General features: G+C 37.6%; 3 protein-coding genes across 3 annotated transcripts; all 3 read left to right on the plus strand.

Moving 5' to 3' along the window:
- Nucleotides 1–10721: 10721 nt before the first annotated feature.
- On the plus strand, nucleotides 10722–11360 carry LOC135574582 (uncharacterized protein DDB_G0271670-like; the record flags this gene model as incomplete). The annotated part of the gene is made up of 1 exon (XM_065026033.1): nucleotides 10722–11360. A coding segment is annotated over one exon (639 nt), but the record flags the coding sequence as incomplete, so codon positions are not given.
- A 1389-nt stretch (nucleotides 11361–12749) lies between these two features.
- Nucleotides 12750–13592, plus strand: LOC135574583 (uncharacterized protein DDB_G0271670-like; the record flags this gene model as incomplete). Its single annotated transcript, XM_065026034.1, has 2 exons — nucleotides 12750–12759; nucleotides 12973–13592. Coding segments are annotated over 2 exons (630 nt in total), but the record flags the coding sequence as incomplete, so codon positions are not given.
- A 3474-nt stretch (nucleotides 13593–17066) lies between these two features.
- Nucleotides 17067–17708, plus strand: LOC135574584 (uncharacterized protein DDB_G0271670-like; the record flags this gene model as incomplete). Its single annotated transcript, XM_065026035.1, has 1 exon — nucleotides 17067–17708. A coding segment is annotated over one exon (642 nt), but the record flags the coding sequence as incomplete, so codon positions are not given.
- Nucleotides 17709–24478: the final 6770 nt, after the last annotated feature.

Genomic DNA, 24478 nt, shown 5'->3' on the forward strand with positions numbered 1-24478 from the left:
ATTAAGGGAAGAAATATCCTCCCTGCTCCAGAAACAGACAATACGTGTGTTTCCTCTGTTGGAAGCCCAGGACGGCTGGTATTTCCTGGTTCCTGAAAAGAGGCAACGCCTTGAACAACCCTGAACAAGCATCTCAGAGTTCACAAGTTCAAATTGCTCACAAACAGGCGGCTGTTAAGGTCTGTGCGTCCCGGTAATGGGTTCATCACCATCGACCTAACGGATGTGTACTTTCATGTGCCCATGTTGTCCCAGTCACAGAAAGTTCCTGAGCTTCTATTATGAAGCGATAGCTTACGAGTTTTTGGTACTCCCATTTGCCTTGTCCCTCTCACGTCACGTATTTTCAAAGGTGGAGGAGGCGGCTCGGCATGTGCTGGTCAGATCCGACAACATGACGACAGTGGCATACATCAACAGGCACGGTCCCCTCCCCCTCCTCACCTTGGCTCGCTCTCTGTTGCTGTGGAGCAGTTCTCATTTGCTCTCTCTTCGGGTGATGCATGTTCTCGGTTGCCTCAACTCGTGTGCGGATCTGCCTTCTTTCTCAGTAGTGGAGACTACACCCCTAGGTGGTTGCCCAGATTTTGGAGATGTTCGGCAGGGCCGAACATAAATCTTTACGCGTTACGAGAAAACATTCAGTGTCGTCCATTTTTCTCTGAAGAACCCGAGTGCCCCGTTGGGAACGGACGCTCCGGCTCACCAGTGCTATCGGACCCTCCTTTCCGCATTCCCGCCCGTGGTGGTTCTGATTCAGCCCACGTTGGAGAGGGTGCGCCGGGAGGGCTTACTTCTTACTTCTTGTGGCTCCCTATTGGCCCAGGCAGCCTTGATTCACAGAGATCATTCACCTTTTCGGCAGGGACCCATGGAAACTCTCATTGTGCAGGGAACTGATAGCTAGAGTTTTACCTCTGAATGTTATTGCTACCATTCAGTCTGCAAGGGCATCCTCCACGAGAGGGCCTGGCAGCGCCTTGGGAGTTGTTTAAAAGGTGGACTATAGGAGATATTTGTGCTGCGGTGTTTACGGCTGGGACAGGGGAACATCACTATGCAGCGCACCGTGTGCTTAGGGCTGGGACAGGGGAACATCACTAGGCAGCGCACCGTGTGCTTAGGGCTGGGACAGGGGAACATCACTAGGCAGCGCACCGTGTGCTTAGGGCTGGGACAGGGGAACATCACTAGGCAGCGCACCGTGTGCTTAGGGCTGGGACAGGGGAACATCACTAGGCAGCGCACCGTGTGCTTAGGGCTGGGACAGGGGAACATCACAGGGGAAAGTCACGAGAGTTCAACTCCCCATAGTATGTTGTACCTCGTTTCCCTCTTTCAGAGAACAGTAGTTATAGTCACAACGTTTACGTTTTAAAACTTTAATGTGTAGACAACAATGCTGGAGAGAGAGAGATAGACTATATCAAGGCAGTCCTAACCACAGCAGGGAAGCCTTTTTATGTATAGGACAGTAAAACCATTTACAAGGTGCAAATTGTCTCTCTGTGTATTCATTTAATTTCATTCCAAGAGAATGAAGAATGAATCGGTTTTATCTTAAAGACCAAACAGTGTGTTTGTCCTTCTGTGGGCACCTGCTGTGCAGAGCCTTTTGAGGCAGGAATGTTTGGTTGTTCCCACGATTTTCACAAACATTTTTTTTGTTTTGTGTGTGTAATTTCAGTTAGTGTCAGACACAGACAAAAGGCAGGGACGTTCTTGTGTGTGAGTGTTTGTGAGAAAGAGAGAGTTCTTTGAGTGTGACTGAATAACAGTGTCTGACAGCCACATCTGTTCCGGGTCTCAGAGGAGGAGAACAGTCTGGAGATGGACAGAGCTGAGAGAGAGCGAGGTAGTAGTAATGATGATGGTAGTGGTGGTAGTAATAGTGATGATGGTAGTGGTGGTAGTAGTAGTTGTAGTAGTGGTAGTGATGCTAGTTGTAGTAGTAATGATGATGGTAGTGGTGGTAGTAGTAGTAGTAGTAGTTGTAGTAGTAATGATAGTTGTAGTAGTAACGGTGGTAGTAGTAGTAGTAATGATGATAGTTGTAGTAGTTGTAGTAGTAGTAGTAGTAGTAGTAGCAGTAGCAATGATGGTGGTAGTGGTGGTAGTAATAGTGATGATGGTAGTGGTGGTAGGAGTAGTAGTAGTAGTTGTAATGATGATAGTTGTAGTAGTAGTGGTTGTAGTAGTAGTAGTAATGATGGTGTGTAAGGGTTTTCTGGTGAAAGAGAAGCGGACCAAAAAGCAGCATGGTGGTTATTCATGTTCTTTAATATATAAAGAAACTACACATGAGATAACTAACAAAAACAACAAACGTGAGAAAACCTAAAACAGTCCTATCTGGTGCAAAACACAGAGACAGGAACAATCACCCACAAACACACAGTGAAACCCAGGCTACCTAAGTATGATTCTCAATCAGAGACAACTAATGACACCCGCCTCTGATTGAGAACCATACTAGGCCGAAACATAGAAATTCCCAAAACCTAGAAAAACAAACATAGACTGCCCACCCAACTCACGCCCTGACCATACTAACTAAATACAAAACACAGGAAATAAAGGTCAGAACGTGACATGGTGGTAGTGGTGGTAGTACAGTCGTGGCCAAAAGTTCTGAGAACGACACAAATATACATTTCCACAAAGTTTGCTGCTTCAGTGTCTTTAGAATTTTTTGTCAGATGTTACTATGGAATACTGAAGTATAATTACAATCATTTAATAAGTGTAAAAGGCTTTTATTGACAATTACTTGAAGTTGATGCAAAGAGTCAATATTTGCAGTGTTGACCCTTCTTTTTCAAGACCTCTGCAATCCGCCCTGGCATACTGTCAATTAACTTCTGGGCCACATCCTGACTGAGGGCAGTCCATTCTTGCATAATCAATGCTTGGGGTTTGTCAGAATGTGTGGGTTTTTGTTTGTCCACCCGCCTCTTGAGGATTGACCACAAGTTCTCAATGGGATTAAGGTCTGGGGAGTTTCCTGGCCATGGACCCAAAATATTGATGTTTTGTTCCCCGAGCCATTTAGTTGTCACTTTTGCCTTATGGCAAGGTGCTCCATCATGCTGGAAAAGGTATTGTTCGTCACCAAACTGTTCCTGGATGGGAGAAGTTGCTCTCGGAGGATGCGTTGGTACCTTTCTTTATTCATGGCTGTGTTCTCATGCAAAATTGTGAGTGAGCCCACTCCCTTGGCTGAGAAGCAACCCCACACATGAATGGTCTCAGGATGCTTTACTGTTGGCATGACACAGGACTGATGGTAGCGCTCACCTTGTCTTCTCCGGACAAGCTTTTTTCCAGATGCCCCAAACAATTGGAAAGGGGATTCATCAGAGAAAATGACTTTACCCCAGTCCTCAGCAGTCCAATCCCTATACCCTTTGCAGAATATCAGTTTGTCCCTGATGTTTTTCCTGGAGAGAAGTGGCTTCTTTGCTGCCCTTCATGACACCAGGCCATCCTCCAAAAGTCTTCACCTCACTGTGCGTGCAGATGCACTCACACCTGCCTGCTGCCATTCCTGAGCAAGCTTTGTATTGGTGGTGCCCCGATCCCGCAGCTGAATTACATTTACATTTACATTTAAGTCATTTAGCAGACGCTCTTATCCAGAGCGACTTACAAATTGGTGCTTTCACCGAATCAACTTTAGGAGACGGTCCTGACGCTTGCTGGACTTTCTTGGGCGCCCTGAAGTCTTCTTCACAACAATTGAACCGCTCTCCTTGAAGTTCTTGATGATCCAGTAAATGGTTGATTTAGGTGATGATGGCAGTAATAGTAGTAGTAGTGATGATGGTAGTAGTAGTAGTAGTGATGATGGTAGTAGTAGTGATGATGGTAGTAGTAGTAGTAGTAGTAGTGATGATGGTAGTAGTAGTAGTAGTAGTGATGATGGTAGTAGTAGTAGTAGTAGTAGTGATGATGGTAGTAGTAGTAGTAGTAGTAGTGATAATGGTAGTAGTAGTAGTAGTAGTAGTGATGATGGTAGTAGTAGTAGTAGTGATAATGGTAGTAGTAATGATGATGGTAGTAGTAGTAGTAATGATGATGGTAGTAGTAGTAATAGTGATGATGGTAGTAGTAGTAGTAGTAGTGATAATGGTAGTAGTAGTGATGATGGTAGTAGTAGTAGTAGTAGTAGTGATAATGGTAGTAGTAGTAATGATGATGGTAGTAGTAGTAGTAGTGATGATGGTAGTAGTAGTAGTGATGATGGTAGTAGTGATAGTAGTAGTGATGATGGTAGTAGTAGTAGTAGTAGTAGTAGTAGTAGTAGTAATGATGATGGTAGTAGTGATAGTAGTAGTAGTAGTAGTAGTGATGATGGTAGTAGTAGTAGTAGTAGTAGTAGTAGTAGTGATGATGGTAGTAGTAGTAGTAGTAGTAATGATGATGGTAGTAGTAGTAGTAGTAGTAGTAGTAGTGATGATGGTAGTAGTAGTAGTAGTAGTAGTAGTAGTAGTGATGATGGTAGTAGTAGTAGTAGTAGTAGTAGTGATGATGGTAGTAGTAGTAGTAGTGATGATGGTAGTAGTGATAGTAGTAGTGATGATGGTAGTAGTAGTAGTAGTAGTAGTAGTGATGATGATGGTAGTAGTAGTAGTAGTAGTAGTAGTAGTAGTAGTAGTGATGATGGTAGTAGTAGTAGTAGTAGTAGTAGTGATGATGGTAGTAGTAGTAGTAGTAGTGATGATGGTAGTAGTAGTAGTAGTAGTAGTAGTGATAGTAGTAATGATGATGGTAGTAGTAGTAATAGTAGTAGTGATGATGGTAGTAGTAGTAGTAGTAGTGATGATGATGGTAGTAGTAGTAGTAGTGATGATGGTAGTAGTAGTAGTGATGATGGTAGTAGTGATAGTAGTAGTGATGATGGTAGTAGTAGTAGTAGTGATGATGGTAGTAGTAGTAGTAGTAATGATGATGGTAGTAGTGAAGATGGTAGTAGTAGTAATGATGATGGTAGTAGTGATAGTAGTAGTGATGATGGTAGTAGTAGTAGTGATGATGGTAGTAGTAGTAGTAGTAGTAATGATGATGGTAGTAGTGATAGTAGTAATGATGATTGTAGTAGTAGTAGTAATGATGATGGTAGTAGTGATAGTAGTAATGATGATGGTAGTAGTAGTAGTAGTAGTGATGATGATGGTAGTAGTGATAGTAGTAGTGATGATGGTAGTAGTAGTAGTGATGATGGTAGTAGTAGTAGTGATGATGGTAGTAGTAGTAGTGATGATGGTAGTAGTGATAGTAGTAGTGATGATGGTAGTAGTAGTAGTGATGATGGTAGTAGTGATAGTAGTAGTGATGATGGTAGTAGTAGTAGTGATGATGGTAGTAGTAGTAGTGATGATGGTAGTAGTAGTAGTAATGATGATGGTAGTAGTGATGATGGTAGTAGTAGTAGTGATGATGGTAGTAGTGATAGTAGTAGTGATGATGGTAGTAGTAGTAGTGATGATGGTAGTAGTGATGATGGTAGTAGTAGTAGTGATGATGGTAGTAGTGATAGTAGTAATGATGATGGTAGTAGTAGTAGTAGTAATGATGGTAGTAGTGATGATGGTAGTAGTAGTAGTGATGATGGTAGTAGTGATAGTAGTAGTGATGATGGTAGTAGTGATAGTAGTAGTAGTGATGATGGTAGTAGTGATAGTAGTAGTAGTGATGATGGTAGTAGTGATAGTAGTAGTAGTGATGATGGTGGTAGTAGTAGTGATGATGGTAGTAGTGATAGTAGTAGTGATGATGGTAGTGGTAGTAGTGATGATGGTAGTAGTAGTAGTGATGATGGTAGTAGTGATAGTAGTAGTGATGATGGTAGTAGTAGTAGTAGTGATGATGGTAGTAGTAGTAGTAGTGATGATGGTAGTAGTAGTAGTAGTGATGATGGTAGTAGTAGTAGTGATGATGGTAGTAGTGATGATGGTAGTAGTAGTGATGATGGTAGTAGTGATGATGGTAGTAGTAGTAGTGATGATGGTAGTAGTGATGATGGTAGTAGTAGTAGTAGTGATGATGGTAGTAGTAGTAGTGATGATGGTAGTAGTAGTAGTGATGATGGTAGTAGTGATGATGGTAGTAGTAGTAGTAGTAGTAGTGATGATGGTAGTAGTAGTAGTAGTGATGATGGTAGTAGTGATAGTAGTAGTGATGATGGTAGTAGTAGTAGTAGTAGTAGTAGTGATGATGATGGTAGTAGTAGTAGTAGTAGTAGTAGTAGTGATGATGGTAGTAGTAGTAGTAGTAGTAGTGATGATGGTAGTAGTAGTAGTAGTAGTGATGATGGTAGTAGTAGTAGTAGTAGTAGTAGTAGTGATGATGGTAGTAGTGATAGTAGTAATGATGATGGTAGTAGTAGTAATAGTAGTAGTGATGGTGGTAGTAGTAGTAGTAGTAGTGATGATGATGGTAGTAGTAGTAGTAGTGATGATGGTAGTAGTAGTAGTGATGATGGTAGTAGTGATAGTAGTAGTGATGATGGTAGTAGTAGTAGTAGTGATGATGGTAGTAGTAGTAGTAGTAATGATGATGGTAGTAGTGATGATGGTAGTAGTAGTAGTAGTAATGATGATGGTAGTAGTGATAGTAGTAATGATGATGGTAGTAGTAGTAGTAATGATGATGGTAGTAGTGATAGTAGTAGTGATGATGGTAGTAGTAGTAGTGATGATGGTAGTAGTAGTAGTAGTAGTAATGATGATGGTAGTAGTGATAGTAGTAATGATGATGGTAGTAGTAGTAGTAGTAGTAATGATGATGGTAGTAGTGATAGTAGTAATGATGATGGTAGTAGTAGTAGTAGTAGTAATGATGATGGTAGTAGTGATAGTAGTAGTGATGATGGTAGTAGTAGTAGTGATGATGGTAGTAGTAGTAGTGATGATGGTAGTAGTGATAGTAGTAGTGATGATGGTAGTAGTAGTAGTGATGATGGTAGTAGTGATAGTAGTAGTGATGATGGTAGTAGTAGTAGTGATGATGGTAGTAGTAGTAGTGATGATGGTAGTAGTAGTAGTAATGATGATGGTAGTAGTGATGATGGTAGTAGTAGTAGTGATGATGGTAGTAGTGATGATGGTAGTAGTAGTAGTAGTAATGATGGTAGTAGTGATGATGGTAGTAGTAGTAGTGATGATGGTAGTAGTGATAGTAGTAGTGATGATGTTAGTAGTGATAGTAGTAGTAGTGATGATGGTAGTAGTGATAGTAGTAGTAGTGATGATGGTAGTAGTGATAGTAGTAGTAGTGATGATGGTGGTAGTAGTAGTGATGATGGTAGTAGTGATAGTAGTAGTGATGATGGTAGTGGTAGTAGTGATGATGGTAGTAGTGATGATGGTAGTAGTAGTAGTGATGATGGTAGTAGTGATGATGGTAGTAGTAGTAGTGATGATGGTAGTAGTGATAGTAGTAGTGATGATGGTAGTAGTAGTAGTAGTGATGATGGTAGTAGTAGTAGTAGTGATGATGGTAGTAGTGATAGTAGTAGTGATGATGGTAGTAGTAGTAGTAGTGATGATGGTAGTAGTAGTAGTGATGATGGTAGTAGTGATGATGGTAGTAGTAGTAGTGATGATGGTAGTAGTGATGATGGTAGTAGTAGTAGTGATGATGGTAGTAGTGATAGTAGTAGTGATGATGGTAGTAGTAGTAGTAGTGATGATGGTAGTAGTAGTAGTGATGATGGTAGTAGTGATGATGGTAGTAGTAGTAGTGATGATGGTAGTAGTGATAGTAGTAGTGATGATGGTAGTAGTAGTAGTAGTGATGATGGTAGTAGTAGTAGTAATGATGATGGTAGTAGTGATGATGGTAGTAGTAGTAGTGATGATGGTAGTAGTGATAGTAGTAATGATGATGGTAGTAGTGATAGTAGTAGTGATGATGGTAGTAGTAGTAGTAGTGATGATGGTAGTAGTAGTAGTAGTGATGATGGTAGTAGTAGTAGTAGTAATGATGATGGTAGTAGTGATAGTAGTAGTGATGATGGTAGTAGTAGTAGTAGTGATGGTAGTAATGATGATGGTAGTAGTGATAGTAGTAATGATGATGGTAGTAGTGATAGTAGTAATGATGATGGTAGTAGTAGTAGTAGTAGTAGTAGTAGTAGTAGTGATGATGGTAGTAGTAGTAGTAGTAGTGATAGTAGTAGTGATGATGGTAGTATTAGTAGTAATGATGATGGTAGTAGTGATAGTAGTAATGATGATGGTAGTAGTGATAGTAGTAATGATGATGGTAGTAGTAGTAGTAGTAGTAGTAGTGATGATGGTAGTAGTAGTAATGATGATGGTAGTAGTGATAGTAGTAGTGATGATGGTAGTAGTAGTAGTAGTAATGATGATGGTAGTAGTGATAGTAGTAATGATGATGGTAGTAGTAGTAGTAGTAGTAGTGATGATGGTAGTAGTAGTAGTAGTAATGATGATGGTAGTAGTGATATTAGTAGTGATGATGGTAGTAGTGATAGTAGTAATGATGATGGTAGTAGTGATAGTAGTAATGATGATGGTAGTAGTAGTAGTAGTAGTAGTAGTAGTAGTGATGATGGCAGTAGTAGTAATAGTAGTAGTGATGATGGTAGTAGTGATAGTAGTAATGATGAAGGTAGTAGCAGTAGTAGTAGTAGTATTAGTAGTAGTGATGATGGTAGTAGTAGTAGTAGTATTAGTAGTAGTGATGATGGTAGTAGTAGTAGTGATGATGGTAGTAGTGATAGTAGTAGTGATGATGGTAGTAGTAGTAGTAGTGATGATGGTAGTAGTAGTAGTAATGATGATGGTAGTAGTGATGATGGTAGTAGTAGTAGTGATGATGGTAGTAGTGATAGTAGTAATGATGATGGTAGTAGTGATAGTAGTAGTGATGATGGTAGTAGTAGTAGTAGTGATGATGGTAGTAGTAGTAGTAGTGATGATGGTAGTAGTAGTATTAGTAATGATGATGGTAGTAGTGATAGTAGTAGTGATGATGGTAGTAGTAGTAGTAGTGATGGTAGTAATGATGATGGTAGTAGTGATAGTAGTAATGATGATGGTAGTAGTGATAGTAGTAATGATGATGGTAGTAGTAGTAGTAGTAGTAGTAGTAGTGATGATGGTAGTAGTAGTAGTAGTAGTGATAGTAGTAGTGATGATGGTAGTATTAGTAGTAATGATGATGGTAGTAGTGATAGTAGTAATGATGATGGTAGTAGTGATAGTAGTAATGATGATGGTAGTAGTAGTAGTAGTAGTAGTAGTGATGATGGTAGTAGTAGTAATGATGATGGTAGTAGTGATAGTAGTAGTGATGATGGTAGTAGTAGTAGTAGTAATGATGATGGTAGTAGTGATAGTAGTAATGATGATGGTAGTAGTAGTAGTAGTAGTAGTGATGATGGTAGTAGTAGTAGTAGTAATGATGATGGTAGTAGTGATATTAGTAGTGATGATGGTAGTAGTGATAGTAGTAATGATGATGGTAGTAGTGATAGTAGTAATGATGATGGTAGTAGTAGTAGTAGTAGTAGTAGTAGTAGTGATGATGGCAGTAGTAGTAATAGTAGTAGTGATGATGGTAGTAGTGATAGTAGTAATGATGAAGGTAGTAGCAGTAGTAGTAGTAGTATTAGTAGTAGTGATGATGGTAGTAGTAGTAGTAGTATTAGTAGTAGTGATGATGGTAGTAGTAGTAGTGATGATGGTAGTAGTGATAGTAGTAGTGATGATGGTAGTAGTAGTAGTAGTGATGATGGTAGTAGTAGTAGTAATGATGATGGTAGTAGTGATGATGGTAGTAGTAGTAGTGATGATGGTAGTAGTGATAGTAGTAATGATGATGGTAGTAGTGATAGTAGTAGTGATGATGGTAGTAGTAGTAGTAGTGATGATGGTAGTAGTAGTAGTAGTGATGATGGTAGTAGTAGTATTAGTAATGATGATGGTAGTAGTGATAGTAGTAGTGATGATGGTAGTAGTAGTAGTAGTGATGGTAGTAATGATGATGGTAGTAGTGATAGTAGTAATGATGATGGTAGTAGTGATAGTAGTAATGATGATGGTAGTAGTAGTAGTAGTAGTAGTAGTAGTGATGATGGTAGTAGTAGTAGTAGTAGTGATAGTAGTAGTGATGATGGTAGTATTAGTAGTAATGATGATGGTAGTAGTGATAGTAGTAATGATGATGGTAGTAGTGATAGTAGTAATGATGATGGTAGTAGTGATAGTAGTAATGATGATGGTAGTAGTAGTAGTAGTAGTAGTAGTGATGATGGTAGTAGTAGTAATGATGATGGTAGTAGTGATAGTAGTAGTGATGATGGTAGTAGTAGTAGTAGTAATGATGATGGTAGTAGTGATAGTAGTAATGATGATGGTAGTAGTAGTAGTAGTAGTAGTAGTAGTAGTGATGATGGTAGTAGTAGTAGTAGTAATGATGATGGTAGTAGTGATATTAGTAGTGATGATGGTAGTAGTGATAGTAGTAATGATGATGGTAGTAGTGATAGTAGTAATGATGATGGTAGTAGTAGTAGTAGTAGTAGTAGTAGTAGTGATGATGGCAGTAGTAGTAATAGTAGTAGTGATGATGGTAGTAGTGATAGTAGTAATGATGAAGGTAGTAGCAGTAGTAGTAGTAGTATTAGTAGTAGTGATGATGGTAGTAGTAGTAGTAGTAGTAGTATTAGTAGTAGTGATGATGGTAGTAGTAGTAGTAGTAGTAGTATTAGTAGTAGTGATGATGGTAGTAGTAGTAGTAGTAGTAGTGATGATGGCAGTAGTAGTAGTAGTGATGGCAGTAGTAGTAGTAGTGATGATGGTAGTAGTGATAGTAGTAGTGATGATGGCAGTAGTAGTAGTAGTAGTGATGATGGCAGTAGTAGTAGTAGTAGTAGTAGTAGTAGTGATGATGGCAGTAGTAGTAATAGTAGTAGTGATGATGGTAGTAGTGATAGTAGTAATGATGAAGGTAGTAGCAGTAGTAGTAGTAGTATTAGTAGTAGTGATGATGGTAGTAGTAGTAGTAGTATTAGTAGTAGTGATGATGGTAGTAGTAGTAGTGATGATGGTAGTAGTGATAGTAGTAGTGATGATGGTAGTAGTAGTAGTAGTGATGATGGTAGTAGTAGTAGTAATGATGATGGTAGTAGTGATGATGGTAGTAGTAGTAGTGATGATGGTAGTAGTGATAGTAGTAATGATGATGGTAGTAGTGATAGTAGTAGTGATGATGGTAGTAGTAGTAGTAGTGATGATGGTAGTAGTAGTAGTAGTGATGATGGTAGTAGTAGTATTAGTAATGATGATGGTAGTAGTGATAGTAGTAGTGATGATGGTAGTAGTAGTAGTAGTGATGGTAGTAATGATGATGGTAGTAGTGATAGTAGTAATGATGATGGTAGTAGTGATAGTAGTAATGATGATGGTAGTAGTAGTAGTAGTAGTAGTAGTAGTGATGATGGTAGTAGTAGTAGTAGTAGTGATAGTAGTAGTGATGATGGTAGTATTAGTAGTAATGATGATGGTAGTAGTGATAGTAGTAATGATGATGGTAGTAGTGATAGTAGTAATGATGATGGTAGTAGTAGTAGTAGTAGTAGTAGTGATGATGGTAGTAGTAGTAATGATGATGGTAGTAGTGATAGTAGTAGTGATGATGGTAGTAGTAGTAGTAGTAATGATGATGGTAGTAGTGATAGTAGTAATGATGATGGTAGTAGTAGTAGTAGTAGTAGTGATGATGGTAGTAGTAGTAGTAGTAATGATGATGGTAGTAGTGATATTAGTAGTGATGATGGTAGTAGTGATAGTAGTAATGATGATGGTAGTAGTGATAGTAGTAATGATGATGGTAGTAGTAGTAGTAGTAGTAGTAGTAGTAGTGATGATGGCAGTAGTAGTAATAGTAGTAGTGATGATGGTAGTAGTGATAGTAGTAATGATGAAGGTAGTAGCAGTAGTAGTAGTAGTATTAGTAGTAGTGATGATGGTAGTAGTAGTAGTAGTATTAGTAGTAGTGATGATGGTAGTAGTAGTAGTGATGATGGTAGTAGTGATAGTAGTAGTGATGATGGTAGTAGTAGTAGTAGTGATGATGGTAGTAGTAGTAGTAATGATGATGGTAGTAGTGATGATGGTAGTAGTAGTAGTGATGATGGTAGTAGTGATAGTAGTAATGATGATGGTAGTAGTGATAGTAGTAGTGATGATGGTAGTAGTAGTAGTAGTGATGATGGTAGTAGTAGTAGTAGTGATGATGGTAGTAGTAGTATTAGTAATGATGATGGTAGTAGTGATAGTAGTAGTGATGATGGTAGTAGTAGTAGTAGTGATGGTAGTAATGATGATGGTAGTAGTGATAGTAGTAATGATGATGGTAGTAGTGATAGTAGTAATGATGATGGTAGTAGTAGTAGTAGTAGTAGTAGTAGTGATGATGGTAGTAGTAGTAGTAGTAGTGATAGTAGTAGTGATGATGGTAGTATTAGTAGTAATGATGATGGTAGTAGTGATAGTAGTAATGATGATGGTAGTAGTGATAGTAGTAATGATGATGGTAGTAGTGATAGTAGTAATGATGATGGTAGTAGTAGTAGTAGTAGTAGTAGTGATGATGGTAGTAGTAGTAATGATGATGGTAGTAGTGATAGTAGTAGTGATGATGGTAGTAGTAGTAGTAGTAATGATGATGGTAGTAGTGATAGTAGTAATGATGATGGTAGTAGTAGTAGTAGTAGTAGTAGTAGTAGTGATGATGGTAGTAGTAGTAGTAGTAATGATGATGGTAGTAGTGATATTAGTAGTGATGATGGTAGTAGTGATAGTAGTAATGATGATGGTAGTAGTGATAGTAGTAATGATGATGGTAGTAGTAGTAGTAGTAGTAGTAGTAGTAGTGATGATGGCAGTAGTAGTAATAGTAGTAGTGATGATGGTAGTAGTGATAGTAGTAATGATGAAGGTAGTAGCAGTAGTAGTAGTAGTATTAGTAGTAGTGATGATGGTAGTAGTAGTAGTAGTAGTAGTATTAGTAGTAGTGATGATGGTAGTAGTAGTAGTAGTAGTAGTATTAGTAGTAGTGATGATGGTAGTAGTAGTAGTAGTAGTAGTGATGATGGCAGTAGTAGTAGTAGTGATGGCAGTAGTAGTAGTAGTGATGATGGTAGTAGTGATAGTAGTAGTGATGATGGCAGTAGTAGTAGTAGTAGTGATGATGGCAGTAGTAGTAGTAGTAGTAGTAGTAGTAGTGATGATGGCAGTAGTAGTAATAGTAGTAGTGATGATGGTAGTAGTGATAGTAGTAATGATGATGGTAGTAGTAGTAGTAGTAGTGATGATGGCAGTAGTAGTAGTAGTAGTAGTAGTAGTAGTAGTAGTGATGATGGTAGTAGTAGTAGTGATGATGGTAGTAGTAATGATGATGATGGTAGTAGTAGTAGTAGTAGTAGTAGTAGTAGTGATAATGGTAGTAGTAGTGATGATGGCAGTAGTAGTAGTAGTGATAATGGTAGTAGTAGTGATGATCGTAGTAGTAGTAGTAGTAGTAGTGATAATGGTAGTAGTAGTAATGATGATGGTAGTAGTAGTAATAGTGATGATGGTAGTAGTAGTAGTAGTAGTAGTAGTGATAATGGTAGTAGTAGTGATGATGGTAGTAGTAGTAGTAGTAGTAGTGATAATGGTAGTAGTAGTAATGATGATGGTAGTAGTAGTAGTAGTGATGATGGTAGTAGTAGTAGTGATGATGGTAGTAGTGATAGTAGTAGTGATGATGGTAGTAGTAGTAGTAGTAGTAGTAGTAGTGATGATGGTAGTAGTAGTAGTAGTAGTAGTAATGATGATGGTAGTAGTGATAGTAGTAGTGATGATGGTAGTAGTGATGATGGTAGTAGTAGTAGTGATGATGTTAGTAGTGATAGTAGTAGTAGTAGTGATGATGGTAGTAGTGATAGTAGTAGTAGTGATGATGGTAGTAGTGATAGTAGTAGTAGTGATGATGGTGGTAGTAGTAGTGATGATGGTAGTAGTGATAGTAGTAGTGATGATGGTAGTAGTAGTAGTGATGATGGTAGTAGTGATGATGGTAGTAGTAGTAGTGATGATGGTAGTAGTGATGATGGTAGTAGTAGTAGTGATGATGGTAGTAGTGATAGTAGTAGTAGTGATGATGGTAGTAGTAGTAGTGATGATGGTAGTAGTGATGATGGTAGTAGTAGTAGTGATGATGGTAGTAGTGATGATGGTAGTAGTAGTAGTGATGATGGTAGTAGTGATAGTAGTAGTGATGATGGTAGTAGTAGTGATGATGGTAGTAGTAGTAGTAATGATGATGGTAGTAGTGATAGTAGTAATGATGATGGTAGTAGTAGTAGTAGTAGTAATGATGATGGTAGTAGTGATAGTAGTAGTGATGATGGTAGTAGTAGTAGTGATGATGGTAGTAGTAGTAGTGATGATGGTAGTAGTAGTAGTGATGATGGTAGGAGTGATAGTAGTAGTGATGATGGTAGTAGTAGTAGTGATGATGGTAGTAGTGATAGTAGTAGTGATGATGGTAGTAGTAGTAGTGATGATGGTAGTAGTAGTAGTGATGATGGTAGTAGTAGTAGTAATGATGATGGTAGTAGTGATGATGGTAGTAGTAGTGATGATGGTAGTAGTGATAGTAGTAGTGATGATGGTAGTAGTAGTAGTGATGATGGTAGTAGTGATGATGGTAGTAGTAGTAGTGATGATGGTAGTAGTGATGATGGTAGTAGTAGTAGTGATGATGGTAGTAGTGATAGTAGTAATGATGATGGTAGTAGTAGTAGTAGTAATGATGGTAGTAGTGATGATGGTAGTAGTAGTAGTGATGATGGTAGTAGTGATAGTAGTAGTGATGATGGTAGTAGTGATGATGTTAGTAGTGATAGTAGTAGTAGTGATGATGGTAGTAGTGATAGTAGTAGTAGTGATGATGGTAGTAGTGATAGTAGTAGTAGTGATGATGGTGGTAGTAGTAGTGATGATGGTAGTTGTGATAGTAGTAGTGATGATGGTAGTGGTAGTAGTGATGATGGTAGTAGTGATGATGGTAGTAGTAGTAGTGATGATGGTAGTAGTGATGATGGTAGTAGTAGTAGTGATGATGGTAGTAGTGATAGTAGTAGTGATGATGGTAGTAGTAGTAGTAGTGATGATGGTAGTAGTGATAGTAGTAGTGATGATGGTAGTAGTAGTAGTAGTGATGATGGTAGTAGTAGTAGTGATGATGGTAGTAGTGATGATGGTAGTAGTAGTAGTGATGATGGTAGTAGTGATGATGGTAGTAGTAGTAGTGATGATGGTAGTAGTGATAGTAGTAGTGATGATGGTAGTAGTAGTAGTAGTGATGATGGTAGTAGTAGTAGTGATGATGGTAGTAGTGATGATGGTAGTAGTAGTAGTAATGATGATGGTAGTAGTGATGATGGTAGTAGTAGTAGTGATGATGGTAGTAGTGATAGTAGTAATGATGATGGTAGTAGTGATAGTAGTAGTGATGATGGTAGTAGTAGTAGTAGTGATGATGGTAGTAGTAGTAGTAGTGATGATGGTAGTAGTAGTAGTAGTAATGATGATGGTAGTAGTGATAGTAGTAGTGATGATGGTAGTAGTAGTAGTAGTGATGGTAGTAATGATGATGGTAGTAGTGATAGTAGTAATGATGATGGTAGTAGTGATAGTAGTAATGATGATGGTAGTAGTAGTAGTAGTAGTAGTAGTAGTAGTAGTGATGATGGTAGTAGTAGTAGTGATAGTAGTAGTGATGATGGTAGTATTAGTAGTAATGATGATGGTAGTAGTGATAGTAGTAATGATGATGGTAGTAGTGATAGTAGTAATGTTGATGGTAGTAGTAGTAGTAGTAGTAGTAGTAGTAGTAGTGATTATGGTAGTAGTAGTAATGATGATGGTAGTAGTGATAGTAGTAGTGATGATGGTAGTAGTAGTAGTAGTAATGATGATGGTAGTAGTGATAGTAGTAATGATGATGGTAGTAGTAGTAGTAGTAGTAGTAGTAGTGATGATGGTAGTAGTAGTAGTAGTAATGATGATGGTAGTAGTGATATTAGTAGTGATGATGGTAGTAGTGATAGTAGTAATGATGATGGTAGTAGTGATAGTAGTATTGATGATGGTAGTAGTAGTAGTAGTAGTAGTAGTAGTAGTAGTGATGATGGCAGTAGTAGTAATAGTAGTAGTGATGATGGTAGTAGTGATAGTAGTAATGATGAAGGTAGTAGCAGTAGTAGTAGTAGTATTAGTAGTAGTGATGATGGTAGTAGTAGTAGTAGCACTAGTATTAGTAGTAGTGATGATGGTAGTAGTAGTAGTAGTAGTAGTATTAGTAGTAGTGATGATGGTAGTAGTAGTAGTAGTAGTAGTGATGATGGCAGTAGTAGTAGTAGTGATGGCAGTAGTAGTAGTAGTGATGATGGTAGTAGTGATAGTAGTAGTGATGATGGCAGTAGTAGTAGTAGTAGTGATGATGGCAGTAGTAGTAGTAGTAGTAGTAGTAGTAGTGATTATGGTAGTAGTAGTAATGATGATGGTAGTAGTGATAGTAGTAGTGATGATGGTAGTAGTAGTAGTAGTAATGATGATGGTAGTAGTGATAGTAGTAATGATGATGGTAGTAGTAGTAGTAGTAGTAGTAGTAGTGATGATGGTAGTAGTAGTAGTAGTAATGATGATGGTAGTAGTGATATTAGTAGTGATGATGGTAGTAGTGATAGTAGTAATGATGATGGTAGTAGTGATAGTAGTATTGATGATGGTAGTAGTAGTAGTAGTAGTAGTAGTAGTAGTAGTGATGATGGCAGTAGTAGTAATAGTAGTAGTGATGATGGTAGTAGTGATAGTAGTAATGATGAAGGTAGTAGCAGTAGTAGTAGTAGTATTAGTAGTAGTGATGATGGTAGTAGTAGTAGTAGCAGTAGTATTAGTAGTAGTGATGATGGTAGTAGTAGTAGTAGTAGTAGTATTAGTAGTAGTGATGATGGTAGTAGTAGTAGTAGTAGTAGTGATGATGGCAGTAGTAGTAGTAGTGATGGCAGTAGTAGTAGTAGTGATGATGGTAGTAGTGATAGTAGTAGTGATGATGGCAGTAGTAGTAGTAGTAGTGATGATGGCAGTAGTAGTAGTAGTAGTAGTAGTAGTGATGATGGCAGTAGTAGTAATAGTAGTAGTGATGATGGTAGTAGTGATAGTAGTAATGATGATGGTAGTAGTAGTAGTAGTAGTGATGATGGCAGTAGTAGTAGTAGTAGTAGTAGTGATGATGGTAGTAGTAGTAGTGATGATGGTAGTAGTAATGATGATGATGGTAGTAGTAGTAGTAGTAGTAGTAGTAGTAGTAGTAGTAGTAGTAGTAGTGATAATGGTAGTAGTAGTGATGATGGCAGTAGTAGTAGTAGTAGTAGTAGTAGTGATAATGGTAGTAGTAGTGATGATGGTAGTAGTAGTAGTAGTAGTAGTGATGATGGTAGTAGTAGTAGTAGTAGTAGTAGTGATGATGGTAGTAGTAGTAGTAATGATGATGGTAGTAGTGATAGTAGTAATGATGATGGTAGTAGTAGTAGTAGTAGTAATGATGATGGTAGTAGTGATAGTAGTAATGATGATGGTAGTAGTAGTAGTAGTAGTAGTAGTAGTGATGATGGTAGTAGTAGTAATGATGATGGTAGTAGTAGTAATAGTGATGATGGTAGTAGTAGTAGTAGTAGTAGTAGTAGTGATAATGGTAGTAGTAGTGATGATGGTAGTAGTAGTAGTAGTAGTAGTGATAATGGTAGTAGTAGTAATGATGATGGTAGTAGTAGTAGTAGTGATGATGGTAGTAGTAGTAGTGATGATGGTAGTAGTGATAGTAGTAGTGATGATGGTAGTAGTAGTAGTAGTAGTAGTAGTAGATGATGGTAGTAGTAGTAGTAGTAGTAGTAATGATGATGGTAGTAGTGATAGTAGTAGTGATGATGGTAGTAGTGATGATGGTAGTAGTAGTAGTGATGATGTTAGTAGTGATAGTAGTAGTAGTGTGATGATGGTAGTAGTGATAGTAGTAGTAGTGATGATGGTAGTAGTGATAGTAGTAGTAGTGATGATGGTGGTAGTAGTAGTGATGATGGTAGTAGTGATAGTAGTAGTGATGATGGTAGTAGTAGTAGTGATGATGGTAGTAGTGATGATGGTAGTAGTAGTAGTGATGATGGTAGTAGTGATGATGGTAGTAGTAGTAGTGATGATGGTAGTAGTGATGATGGTAGTAGTGATGATGGTAGTAGTAGTAGTGATGATGGTAGTAGTGATAGTAGTAGTAGTGATGATGGTAGTAGTAGTAGTGATGATGGTAGTAGTAGTAGTGATGATGGTAGTAGTGATAGTAGTAGTAGTGATGATGGTAGTAGTGATAGTAGTAGTAGTGATGATGGTGGTAGTAGTAGTGATGATGGTAGTAGTGATAGTAGTAGTGATGATGGTAGTAGTAGTAGTGATGATGGTAGTAGTGATGATGGTAGTAGTAGTAGTGATGATGGTAGTAGTGATGATGGTAGTAGTAGTAGTGATGATGGTAGTAGTGATGATGGTAGTAGTGATGATGGTAGTAGTAGTAGTGATGATGGTAGTAGTGATAGTAGTAGTAGTGATGATGGTAGTAGTAGTAGTGATGATGGTAGTAGTAGTAGTGATGATGGTAGTAGTGATGATGGTAGTAGTAGTAGTGATGATGGTAGTAGTGATAGTAGTAGTGATGATGGTAGTAGTAGTGATGATGGTAGTAGTAGTAGTAATGATGATGGTAGTAGTGATGATGGTAGTAGTAGTAGTGATGATGGTAGTAGTGATAGTAGTAATGATGATGGTAGTAGTGATAGTAGTAGTGATGATGGTAGTAGTAGTAGTAGTGATTATGGTAGTAGTAGTAGTAGTAATGATGATGGTAGTAGTGATAGTAGTAGTGATGATGGTAGTAGTAGTAGTAGTGATGATGAAAGTAGTAGTAGTAGTAGTAATGATGATGGTAGTAGTGATAGTAGTAGTGATGATGGTAGTAGTAGTAGTAGTGATGGTAGTAATGATGATGGTAGTAGTGATAGTAGTAATGATGATGGTAGTAGTGATAGTAGTAATGATGATGGTAGTAGTAGTAGTAGTAGTAGTAGTAGTAGTGATGATGGTAGTAGTAGTAGTAGTAGTAGTAGTGATGATGGTAGTAGTAGTAGTAATGATGATGGTAGTAGTGATAGTAGTAATGATGATGGTAGTAGTAGTAGTAGTAGTAATGATGATGGTAGTAGTGATAGTAGTAATGATGATGGTAGTAGTAGTAGTAGTAGTAGTAGTAGTGATGATGGTAGTAGTAGTAATGATGATGGTAGTAGTGATAGTAGTAGTGATGATGGTAGTAGTAGTAGTAGTAATGATGATGGTAGTAGTGATAGTAGTAATGATGATGGTAGTAGTAGTAGTAGTAGTAATGATGATGGTAGTAGTGATAGTAGTAGTTATGATGGTAGTAGTGATGATGGTAGTAGTAGTAGTGATGATGGTAGTAGTGATAGTAGTAGTGATGATGGTAGTAGTGATAGTAGTAGTAGTGATGATGGTAGTAGTGATAGTAGTAGTAGTGATGATGGTGGTAGTAGTAGTGATGATGGTAGTAGTGATAGTAGTAGTGATGATGGTAGTAGTAGTAGTGATGATGGTAGTAGTGATGATGGTAGTAGTAGTAGTGATGATGGTAGTAGTGATGGTAGTAGTGATGATGGTAGTAGTAGTAGTAGTGATGATGGTAGTAGTAGTAGTAATTATGATGGTAGTAGTGATGATGGTAGTAGTAGTAGTGATGATGGTAGTAGTGATAGTAGTAATGATGATGGTAGTAGTGATAGTAGTAGTGATGATGGTAGTAGTAGTAGTAGTAGTGATGATGGTAGTAGTAGTAGTAGTAATGATGATGGTAGTAGTGATAGTAGTAGTGATGATGGTAGTAGTAGTAGTAGTGATGATGGTAGTAGTAGTAGTAATGATGATGGTAGTAGTGATAGTAGTAGTGATGATGGTAGTAGTAGTAGTAGTAGTAGTAGTAGTGATGATGGTAGTAGTAGTAATGATGATGGTAGTAGTAGTAATAGTGATGATGGTAGTAGTAGTAGTAGTAGTAGTAGTAGTGATAATGGTAGTAGTAGTGATGATGGTAGTAGTAGTAGTAGTAGTAGTGATAATGGTAGTAGTAGTAATGATGATGGTAGTAGTAGTAGTAGTGATGATGGTAGTAGTAGTAGTGATGATGGTAGTAGTGATAGTAGTAGTGATGATGGTAGTAGTAGTAGTAGTAGTAGTAGTAGTGATGATGGTAGTAGTAGTAGTAGTAGTAGTAATGATGATGGTAGTAGTGATAGTAGTAGTGATGATGGTAGTAGTGATGATGGTAGTAGTAGTAGTGATGATGTTAGTAGTGATAGTAGTAGTAGTAGTGATGATGGTAGTAGTGATAGTAGTAGTAGTGATGATGGTAGTAGTGATAGTAGTAGTAGTGATGATGGTGGTAGTAGTAGTGATGATGGTAGTAGTGATAGTAGTAGTGATGATGGTAGTAGTAGTAGTGATGATGGTAGTAGTGATGATGGTAGTAGTAGTAGTGATGATGGTAGTAGTGATGATGGTAGTAGTAGTAGTGATGATGGTAGTAGTGATGATGGTAGTAGTGATGATGGTAGTAGTAGTAGTGATGATGGTAGTAGTGATAGTAGTAGTAGTGATGATGGTAGTAGTAGTAGTGATGATGGTAGTAGTAGTAGTGATGATGGTAGTAGTGATGATGGTAGTAGTAGTAGTGATGATGGTAGTAGTGATAGTAGTAGTGATGATGGTAGTAGTAGTGATGATGGTAGTAGTAGTAGTAATGATGATGGTAGTAGTGATGATGGTAGTAGTAGTAGTGATGATGGTAGTAGTGATAGTAGTAATGATGATGGTAGTAGTGATAGTAGTAGTGATGATGGTAGTAGTAGTAGTAGTGATTATGGTAGTAGTAGTAGTAGTAATGATGATGGTAGTATTGATAGTAGTAGTGATGATGGTAGTAGTAGTAGTAGTGATGATGAAAGTAGTAGTAGTAGTAGTAATGATGATGGTAGTAGTGATAGTAGTAGTGATGATGGTAGTAGTAGTAGTAGTGATGGTAGTAATGATGATGGTAGTAGTGATAGTAGTAATGATGATGGTAGTAGTGATAGTAGTAATGATGATGGTAGTAGTAGTAGTAGTAGTAGTAGTAGTGGTGATGATGGTAGTAGTAGTAGTAGTAGTAGTAGTGATGATGGTAGTAGTAGTAGTAATGATGATGGTAGTAGTGATAGTAGTAATGATGATGGTAGTAGTAGTAGTAGTAGTAATGATGATGGTAGTAGTGATAGTAGTAATGATGATGGTAGTAGTAGTAGTAGTAGTAGTAGTAGTGATGATGGTAGTAGTAGTAATGATGATGGTAGTAGTGATAGTAGTAGTGATGATGGTAGTAGTAGTAGTAGTAATGATGATGGTAGTAGTGATAGTAGTAATGATGATGGTAGTAGTAGTAGTAGTAGTAATGATGATGGTAGTAGTGATAGTAGTAGTTATGATGGTAGTAGTGATGATGGTAGTAGTAGTAGTGATGATGGTAGTAGTGATAGTAGTAGTAGTGATGATGGTAGTAGTGATAGTAGTAGTAGTGATGATGGTAGTAGTGATAGTAGTAGTAGTGATGATGGTGGTAGTAGTAGTGATGATGGTAGTAGTGATAGTAGTAGTGATGATGGTAGTAGTAGTAGTGATGATGGTAGTAGTGATGATGGTAGTAGTAGTAGTGATGATGGTAGTAGTGATGATGGTAGTAGTAGTAGTGATGATGGTAGTAGTGATGGTAGTAGTGATGATGGTAGTAGTAGTAGTAGTGATGATGGTAGTAGTAGTAGTAATGATGATGGTAGTAGTGATGATGGTAGTAGTAGTAGTGATGATGGTAGTAGTGATAGTAGTAATGATGATGGTAGTAGTGATAGTAGTAGTGATGATGGTAGTAGTAGTAGTAGTAGTGATGATGGTAGTAGTAGTAGTAGTAATGATGATGGTAGTAGTGATAGTAGTAGTGATGATGGTAGTAGTAGTAGTAGTGATGATGGTAGTAGTAGTAGTAATGATGATGGTAGTAGTGATAGTAGTAGTGATGATGGTAGTAGTAGTGATGATGGTAGTAGTAGTAGTGATGATGGTAGTAGTAGTGATGATGGTAGTAGTAGTAGTGATGATGGTAGTAGTGATGATGGTAGTAGTAGTAGTGATGATGGTAGTAGTGATAGTAGTAGTGATGATGGTAGTAGTAGTAGTAGTGATGATGGTAGTAGTAGTAGTAATGATGATGGTAGTAGTGATGATGGTAGTAGTAGTAGTGATGATGGTAGTAGTGATAGTAGTAATGATGATGGTAGTAGTGATAGTAGTAGTGATGATGGTAGTAGTAGTAGTAGTGATGATGGTAGTAGTAGTAGTAGTAATGATGATGGTAGTAGTGATAGTAGTAGTGATGTTGGTAGTAGTAGTAGTAGTGATGATGGTAGTAGTAGTAGTAGTAGTAATGATGATGGTAGTAGTGATAGTAGTAGTGATGATGGTAGTAGTAGTAGTAGTGATGGTAGTAATGATGATGATAGTAGTGATAGTAGTAATGATGATGGTAGTAGTGATAGTAGTAATGATGATGGTAGTAGTAGTAGTAGTGATGATGGTAGTAGTAGTAGTAGTAGTGATAGTAGTAGTGATGATGGTAGTAGTAGTAGTAATGATGATGGTAGTAGTGATAGTAGTAATGATGATGGTAGTAGTGATAGTAGTAATGATGATGGTAGTAGTGATAGTAGTAATGATGATGGTAGTAGTAGTAGTAGTAGTAGTAGTAGTAGTAGTGATGATGGTCGTAGTAGTAGTAGTGATGATGGTAGTAGTAGTAGTAATGATGATGGTAGTAGTGATAGTAGTAGTGATGATGGTAGTAGTAGTAGTAGTGATGATGGTAGTAGTAGTAATGATGATGGTAGTAGTGATAGTAGTAGTGATGATGGTAGTAGTAGTGATGATGGTAGTAGTAGTAGTGATGATGGTAGTAGTGATGATGGTAGTAGTAGTAGTGATGATGGTAGTAGTGATGATGGTAGTAGTAGTAGTGATGATGGTAGTAGTGATAGTAGTAGTGATGATGGTAGTAGTAGTAGTAGTGATGATGATGGTAGTAGTGATAGTAGTAGTGATGATGGTAGTAGTAGTAGTAGTGATGATGGTAGTAGTAGTAGTAGTAATGATGATGGTAGTAGTGATAGTAGTAGTGATGATGGTAGTAGTAGTAGTAGTGATGATGAAAGTAGTAGTAGTAGTAGTAATGATGATGGTAGTAGTGATAGTAGTAGTGATGATGGTAGTAGTAGTAGTAGTGATGGTAGTAATGATGATGGTAGTAGTGATAGTAGTAATGATGATGGTAGTAGTGATAGTAGTAATGATGATGGTAGTAGTAGTAGTAGTAGTAGTAGTAGTAGTGATGATGGTAGTAGTAGTAGTAGTAGTAGTAGTGATGATGGTAGTAGTAGTAGTAATGATGATGGTAGTAGTGATAGTAGTAATGATGATGGTAGTAGTAGTAGTAGTAGTAATGATGATGGTAGTAGTGATAGTAGTAATGATGATGGTAGTAGTAGTAGTAGTAGTAGTAGTAGTGATGATGGTAGTAGTAGTAATGATGATGGTAGTAGTAGTAATAGTGATGATGGTAGTAGTAGTAGTAGTAGTAGTAGTAGTGATAATGGTAGTAGTAGTGATGATGGTAGTAGTAGTAGTAGTAGTAGTGATAATGGTAGTAGTAGTAATGATGATGGTAGTAGTAGTAGTAGTGATGATGGTAGTAGTAGTAGTGATGATGGTAGTAGTGATAGTAGTAGTGATGATGGTAGTAGTAGTAGTAGTAGTAGTAGTAGTAGTGATGATGGTAGTAGTAGTAGTAGTAGTAGTAGTGATGATGGTAGTAGTAGTAGTAATGATGATGGTAGTAGTGATAGTAGTAATGATGATGGTAGTAGTAGTAGTAGTAGTAATGATGATGGTAGTAGTGATAGTAGTAATGATGATGGTAGTAGTAGTAGTAGTAGTAGTAGTAGTGATGATGGTAGTAGTAGTAATGATGATGGTAGTAGTGATAGTAGTAGTGATGATGGTAGTAGTAGTAGTAGTAATGATGATGGTAGTAGTGATAGTAGTAATGATGATGGTAGTAGTAGTAGTAGTAGTAATGATGATGGTAGTAGTGATAGTAGTAGTTATGATGGTAGTAGTGATGATGGTAGTAGTAGTAGTGATGATGGTAGTAGTGATAGTAGTAGTAGTGATGATGGTAGTAGTGATAGTAGTAGTAG

This window comes from Oncorhynchus nerka, linkage group LG13 (genome assembly GCF_034236695.1).
Source record: "Oncorhynchus nerka isolate Pitt River linkage group LG13, Oner_Uvic_2.0, whole genome shotgun sequence".
NCBI lineage: Eukaryota > Metazoa > Chordata > Actinopteri > Salmoniformes > Salmonidae > Oncorhynchus > Oncorhynchus nerka.